This window comes from Zea mays, chromosome 2 (assembly GCF_902167145.1).
Source record: "Zea mays cultivar B73 chromosome 2, Zm-B73-REFERENCE-NAM-5.0, whole genome shotgun sequence".
Classification (NCBI taxonomy): domain Eukaryota; kingdom Viridiplantae; phylum Streptophyta; class Magnoliopsida; order Poales; family Poaceae; genus Zea; species Zea mays.
The window spans coordinates 2,786,183-2,793,789 of record NC_050097.1 but is presented as its reverse complement, the minus strand read 5'-3'; the positions used below and the strand labels follow the sequence as shown (position 1 = coordinate 2,793,789).

At 49.1% G+C, this 7,607-nt stretch overlaps 1 protein-coding gene across 2 annotated transcripts; it reads left to right on the top strand.

Moving 5' to 3' along the window:
- Positions 1-3,930: 3,930 nt before the first annotated feature.
- Positions 3,931-5,697, top strand: LOC732748 (putative phytol kinase, chloroplastic). 2 transcript variants are annotated; one of them, NM_001112377.1, is given in 6 exon segments: positions 3,931-4,420; positions 4,639-4,706; positions 4,796-4,927; positions 5,004-5,119; positions 5,205-5,319; positions 5,395-5,671. In NM_001112377.1, coding segments are annotated over 6 exon segments (912 nt in total). In that variant the 5' UTR covers positions 3,931-4,144; the 3' UTR covers positions 5,600-5,671.
- The last annotated feature ends 1,910 nt before the right edge of the window (positions 5,698-7,607 follow it).

Below are 7,607 nucleotides of genomic sequence, written 5' to 3'. Positions count from 1 at the left end.
GAGGGGTTTCCCATACCATAGTTGTTGTAACAACGTCGTGGATGGGTAAAAGCCTGCTTACGGGGTGCGTCAGCGTGCCTGTGTGGAGTGACATCGTGATTCCTAGCTGCTGTAACACCCTGAATTTGGGGTATAAAATTTCTTCTCTAATACCTACCAAATTCAGGTGTTACTCATTTTCTCACCTCTATAGTTTTTTTATTTTCTATTCTCTTTAGATTTGGATTAATTATGGGAGAGATGTATTATTTTCTTGGGAACATTAAAACCTAGAGATGAGATGAATGTTTGCATCATGCCGAGTTTAGACTTTGTTTTTGGTTGATGCACATGTCTGAAATATTTGAACTTGAATCGTGGTTTGATTTGATTTGAATTCCATAGAGAAAATAAAAAGAAAAGGAATTAGAAATTCAGAACAAAAAGGAAAACCTATTTCAGCCCAAGTCGGCCCAATCCAGCCTAGCCAGCCCCGCGCTCGCCCTCCCTCTGATAGTCGGGGGCCGCCTGTCGGCGCCGTTTCCTTCGCCCACGCTCGCTCGCGCACCCGCTCCCTCTCTCTCTGACCGGTGGGACAGAGCTGTCGACGTCGATTCCCTCGCTCACACGCGCGTCCAGTCTCCCTGGTACGTGGGCCCCACCTTTCGGACACGTCCCTCCCAAACCGCCCGCGCGCACGACCCGCACGTCACCATGAACTCTGCGCCCACGACGCACGCCGAGGTCGCGTCCGCCCTACCCCCAGCCTTTTCTAGCTACCGAGTACCACACTCGCTCTCACTCCTCCCTCACTCGCACGACCGCAGCACCCCAGCGCCCGCTCGCGTCCACGCACGCACCCGAGGAGCTCCACCGCCGTCTGCCGTGGTCTTAGGCCTGTTCCGCGCCCGCCGCCGAGTCCCCACTATGTTTGTTGCCCCAGTGAGCTCCGCCTCAACACCAGCAACTCGGGACACCCCTCGGTTTGCCCCTTCCCCCTCTATCCCTCTCTGCTCACGCTCACCGGACCCCCACCGTGTAGATGAAGGCCGCCGTCGACCTGAGGCTTCACTGTGTCTCGCCGCCATTCAAGCGTCCCAGAGCCCTCTCTCAAGGTAACCAACCTCCCTATGCCCCTGATTTCCCATTTGAAAGGGAAATAGGGTCAAACCTTTTTCCTAAATGATTTTAGTGGTTGAATTGCCCAACACAAATAATTGTACTAACTAGTTTGCTCTAGATTATAAGTTCTACAAGTGCCAAAGGTTCAACACAAACCAATAAAAAGTCCAAGAAAGGGTTTAAAAGAAATGAGCAAAAGACAACCGAAGGTTGCCCTGGTCTGGCGCACCGGACAGTCCGGTGTGCCACCGGACAATGTCCGGTGCACCAGGGAGATCCACTCCGAACTCCTCAGCTTCGGGTTTGTGGAAAATGCTCTCCGCTATAATTCACCGGACTGTCCGGTGTAGCACCGGACTGTCCGGTGTGCCAAGCGGACCAACGGTCGCCAGAGCAACGGTCGAGTTCAACGGTCGGCTGACAACGCTACAGTGCGTGGACTGCGTGCGCAGAGTCAGAGCAGGCGCCAGAAGGCGCACCGGACTATCCGGTGGCCCCACTTGTCAGAGCTCCAACGGTCGAACCTGAGAGCACCTAGAGGGGGGGGGGGTGAATGGGTGATCCTGTAAAAACTTGAAACTTAATCCACAAAACTTGATTAGGAGTTAGCACAATTAAGCCAAGTGACTAGAGAGGAGAGATTGCACAACACGATAACCACAAAGAGATCAACATAGAGATGGCACAGTGGTTTATCCCGTGGTTCGGCCAAGTACAACACTTGCCTACTCCACGTTGTGGCGTCCCAATGGACGAGGGTTGCAATCAACCCCTTTTAAGCGGTCCAAAGACCCACTTGAATACCACGGTGTTTTGCTTTCACTTTACTATATCCCACTTGCGAGGAATCTCCACAACTTGGAGCCTCTCGCCCTTACACTTTGATGTTCACAAAGAAGCACAGAACAAATAGGCACTGGAACACCCCTTGGTAAAGGCAGCGTGTCAAAGGCGGTATCGGTCAACGAACCTTCCTAAAATTCAATAAGTACAGTTATAAGAATCACTACGATTAGATGTGATATTCTATACAATGCTTATCTTTGTTTGTTAGATTTATCGCGCCTAGGCATCCTACTATCCGATAATATGGAGATTAGAAATTAGTCAAAGACATACATCTCCAATAATCATAGACGGTCTCTAATAAACGAAATAAAGAGAAAATCAGGGAGATTACCTTGCCACCAAAGACCAATAGATCAAATAAAATAAGTGAGACAAAAACAAGGGAGATTACCTCGTCACCAATAAGGGATGTTTGTCGTAGTGAAGATGAGAAAACCAAGATGGAGGGGATAGAACCGATGTCGTATCATATAGGTATACAGAGGTTGGCGCCAAGATCTATGGCGCCAAGGTCGGCGTCATAGATCTTGGCGTCTACCCCTACCATGTGGGCGCCACACCGCCGCCACATCGTCGGTCGTGGTCGAGACCTAGGCGCCAATGCTATTGGCGTCGGCCCATGTAAGCTAGGCACCAATAGGTATAGCGCCGACCTATGAGTCCATTTTTGAAATGAAACTGAAATACACATAGCTATGAAAATAAAACAGAAAAAGATCTAAATTGCAAAAAGTTGGATACTCTAGTCGTGTACCGCATTGCTCCCACCATGACCCTCGGCGCCCCAAGTCTCCGGCGACACGAGGCCATGGCGGGCTTCGTCGGCCACATCATTGTCGTGCTGGCCCTGTCCAGTGACAGATCCAAAGGGGAGGGGGGGGGGCTCCAGCCCCCCTTATAGCCATAAAACTCTATGGGAGATGGAGGTGAAGTGTAGATGAAAATAAAAGAGAAATGAGAAGAGAGAAAAACGAGTCTCTATCAACTCCCTTTATCCATAAAACTTCATTGGAGAAAGAGGTGGAGGTTAGAAGAAAATGGAGAACAAAGAAGCTTGTGTTTTCTCTGCCACTCGTCCCTTTAACTCATTTCTGGATCCGTCTCTACCCAGTACATCCTCATCGTCTGCTTCGCCCAACAGTGACGCGGTGGGCGGCATGGCGCTGGCATTGGCGCGGGCGATCTACAAAATGTGGATGGCGCAGTATGGCAAGGCGGCGTCGAACACACTCGACGAGTACGACCGCCGGTTCAACGCGTTCTGGGACAACCTTCGGGAGCAACCGCTTCGCCGACCTCACCAACACTGAGTTCTGTGTCGCATACCTCGCTGCCGGCGCGCGCAGCAACACCGCCTCCCCCATTGGGGATCGGGTGAGGTGCACACGTCCGCCACGACCACGACGTCCGGACTCCGGAATGTGTGTCTCTTGGCCACCTGATGCCCCGCACATCACCCAGTCCGTGATGCTAGGACCCACAACTGCGCCAAGGGCCCAAGGCTAGGGGCATCCCGGACACCGTTTCCGATATTAGTTTAGGCATTACTTAGAATCTTTTTTTTGTGCACAACAAAACAATTGTATGTCAGCTCTAGACCTGATCATGGGCAGCCGACCCGACCCGCCAAAAAAACTCGGCCCGATCCAACCAATGCAATGGACGGGTACGTGCCATATTTTTTGACCCGTAATAATTCACGGGCCGGATATGGACCGTGATTTTTGACCCAAAACTTGATTCAACCCAAAGCTAAAAAATCTGATCCAATCAAAAAAAAACTCAACCCGACACGTCAAACAGGAAAGCACGGCACCGACTCGACACTAGCACTTGTTAGATACAGATTGTGATAAAACGGCCCACCTTGATCCGAGCCGAACTCATACTAGTCAGTCCGTTGTGGCCCGTGGCGAGATATTTTGGTGCGCATCGGCATCGCAAGGTATGCGCGGCCAGACTGGAAACGGAGATGACCGTGAAGCAGTCGTACTTGTACACTCCTTGTCTCCTTCGCTTTGGCACACTGGACACGTCCACCACGTGAACACGTCAACAGAAGTGACCCATCAAGGGGCCCACAGGTCCACGAGCCCGAGTGACGACTGACGACAGATCGCTTGTGCGTCGCTAACCCGCCGCTAGTCGGCTAGTGGGTGGGAAATCCGCAGATTCCCGTCGCTACTTCGGCCACATGGCTGCAGCGGCGGCGTGGACCGGCGCCGCATCCCCCAACTCGCTGCTGCTCTCGCGCTCGCCTCCCCACGCCGCCGCGCTCGCGCCTTCGCCGGGAAGCTCCATGCGGAGGCGGCTCCTCCTCGGCGTCGGCACCCCGGCCGTGGCGGCGCTGGCGGCCGCGGCGCCGCCAGCGGTGCTGCAGGACGGAGCGGTCACTGTGCTCATCACCGCCGGCGCCTACTCTCTTGTGCGCGTCTTCGACGAGCTCACCGAGCGGCGGCTCATCGAAAAGGTTGAGACTTCCACTCACTAATCTGTAGTCTTCCCGCTTCTTGTCTGAAAAAAAAACCAAACCTTCAGCTTCGCCTAGCTGTCTTGGCTGGATACAGGCGACATATGATCCTGACCTCAAACATTTCAGTAGAACGGCCATTACATTTGCTTATGTTCAGCTGTTCACTGTCGTTGGCTTCCGAACTCTGTACTGATCCATGCCATCAATGAAGGCAGAGCTTGAGCAGGAAGGTTGTGCACGTGCTATCCGGCGTCCTGTTCATGTCATCTTGGCCCCTGTTCAGGTATTCCCTGTCCCTAGCATGCATCGAGGTTCTCAGATTCATAACGTTTCACACTGCAAAGCCACCACCAAAGCATGCTCTGCCCGCAGCAATTCGACAGAAGCACGGTATTTCGCCGCGGTTGTCCCGTTCCTGAACTCCATGAGGCTTCTGATATATGGACTCCGTCTCTACACTGATGAAGCTCTGGTAAAATCAGTGACACGTGAAGGAAAACCAGAGTAAATCCGATGAACTGAAGATCCGTATGATCGTTTAGCTTGCTGCTCTGACGATAACGACTTTGCTTCTTTACAGGGAATTGCTGAGAGGTCCACTCTATTATGTCCTGGTGCTGCTGTTCAGCGTTTTAGTCTTCTGGCGTGAGTCCCCCATCGGGATCGTCTCCTTGTCGATGATGAGCGGTGGCGATGGTACTCCCGTCCCCAGTATCTAATAGCACGATGTCGTTTTGTAGAACGCCGTTGCATTTGATTGTTTGTGCCATATAACTTGCAGGTTTTGCTGACATTGTTGGGAGGAGGTATGGCTCAGCGAAGCTGCCATTCAATCGGAAGAAGAGCTGGGCCGGGAGCATCTCGATGTTCATTTCTGGTTTCCTGCTGTCCGCGATGTAGGTTATTGTCTCATTTGCGTTGAGAGTTTTTTTTTCTTTCCCTACTTATGTACTGAAACATTTCCATTGCAGGATGATGCTCTACTTCTCAAGCCTGGGTTACATTGATGTTATCTGGGAAGAGGCACTTGGTAAGCTGGCGCTTGTTGCACTAGCAGCGACAGTAGTGGAGTGCGTTCCTGTGACCGAAGTTGTAGATGACAACATATCTGTTCCTTTGGCCACCATGCTGGTAGCTTTTCTCTTGTTTAGCTCCAACCGCACAATAGTTAATTAAAATACTACTAGTGCATTATTTAAGACATGTGATGAGTTCTTCAGTGATGAGTTGTGCTTGCTTTTGCTTCCTATGTGATCTCTAGTACTTGATGGCGACGGCCTAACATCTCCCAGTTTTTGGTGTCTCCCTCCCTGCCTTGGCTGTTTTGGTGGAAAAGTATTGTTCGCTTGTCTAAAGTGAATCTCTCACTCTCAGATGCTCAGTGATGTGCTTGGCTTTACCTGACGGCCTAACACGCCCTTAGAGCAACTCCAAAAGAGTGTGTAAACTAACCCCAAAACATGTATTAGTCAAGAATAGTGGTTTTTCTTACTTCAACAGCTCCCTCATTCTTCCCCTAAAAAAATTGTGTCCCGCATCCACAACCTCCTTTCCCTCATATTTTGGTGTGTTCTATCTCTTCCCAATCCATTCCTCAACGTATTGGATCATCCACAACCTCTTGATGACTGTACAAATTGCGCCACATGTGACATTTAAAGGAATCGTTGGAGTATCCATCATGATTCACTCTTAAAATCTTTTAGCCTACTCTTAATAATCAGTTTTTGTGGTAAAAATTTTAACATCCTTTTTAGAGTTGCACTTAGGGATTAGAAGAGGGAGCCGTCATTATAGATGGCCAACCGTCACGATCCCGCATGGGCTCGGGCAAGCACGACCCAACAACCAACGAGCCAATATGGCACATCGTGTTTTACGGGTCGTGCTTGAGTGACCCGTCGGCCCAGGCACCGCCCTTCGGGCTGGTTTTCATGCCGGTCTGGCCCGCCGAGCACAACCAAAAAAACAGGTCTGACCCGCTGAGCACGGCCAAAAAACGGGTCGTGATGGCACGAAGCCTGCCATGCTGCCTCACAACTGAAAAAATAGAAATATATAATAAATGAGTTGTTTTGTGCAATGCTCCCTCGTTAAAAACCTTTCTATGTAGAACTCACTTTGTGAGAAACCCTAAAAGGAAAAAAGTGCAACTGAACTTACAATAGTTGTAAATGAACTTATGCACCGGAGAAATGATCAACTAGGCAAACTAGTTAGTCCATAAGGTTTGTGATGGTCGTCAAACACCAAAATCGATCATAGGAAATGTTGATGCCATTTCACTTTCATATAGATCAGATGCGTGTAGTTGTTGGGACGAGGAGGTACGATGAACGTTGGTTCACATGTCCGTCTCTCTTTAGTTTTTATAGCAGTGTGTGAAGGGGGATGAAACAAATATGAAGGGTTAAAACGCTAGTTACGTGCTACTGAACTCAAGATTGTACTACACCTCTTTATCTCAAAACAAGGAACTTATTATTGAGTGAGATGATTGCATTGATGACCTCTTAATTCAGAATCACAGGTACTCCGCTAAACTCATGTCAACTACGTGCTTTCTAAACACACTGGGTGGAAGTTCTTTAGTGAGCGGAACCACAAACATGTTCTATGTCTTTATATGCTCAACTTTAATTGTTTGATCCTGGACTTTCTCCTTCACAACATAGTAGTTAGTGTCAATGTGTTTGTCAACAACATTTGGTTTGTTACTAGAGTAAAAACATTGTCTATTCATTTTCACATTATAACTTCATTGATTTTTGTTATGTTGTCTACCACTTTTAAGCTTTGTATAAACTTCAAGGAAGTCGGACATGGGCAATTTATTTACCGGAGATCGGTTTCCAAATGAAACCTACATCTCCGTTGAGGAGTTCACTCTCTTAGGACGTGTCTCTTTCAACCATCTTCCTTTCTCAAGCGATCACTTAGATCGAGCTTGAGTATCCTTTCTTAAACCAAGAGATTGTAGTCTCCACGAGGATCTCCACACAAACTCAGAGTCTCGCTAGCCCTTACAAGAATGAGAATGAGAGTGAGAGTGAGAAATAAACTCAAGATCATAAAAACGAAGCAACAAACTCAACACAAATCACTACAACAAGGCATTATCTATTTTCTAGCTCAATTCACTTAAAGTGGCACTTGAGAGGCTTTGAATGGCTTTGAGTTGTTG

What these genes read in the sequence shown, in the direction of transcription:
- LOC732748 (XM_008670439.3), top strand. Translation starts at nt 4,145, where the DNA reads ATGGCTGCAGCGGCGGCGTGGACCGGCGCCGCATCCCCCAACTCGCTG. An exon ending in AGCGGCGGCTCATCGAAAAG is followed by an intron (nt 4,421 to 4,638) that starts GTTGAGACTTCC and finishes CAATGAAGGCAG; the next exon opens with AGCTTGAGCAGGAAGGTTGT. An exon ending in GGTTTCCTGCTGTCCGCGAT is followed by an intron (nt 5,320 to 5,394) that starts GTAGGTTATTGT and finishes TTTCCATTGCAG; the next exon opens with GATGATGCTCTACTTCTCAA.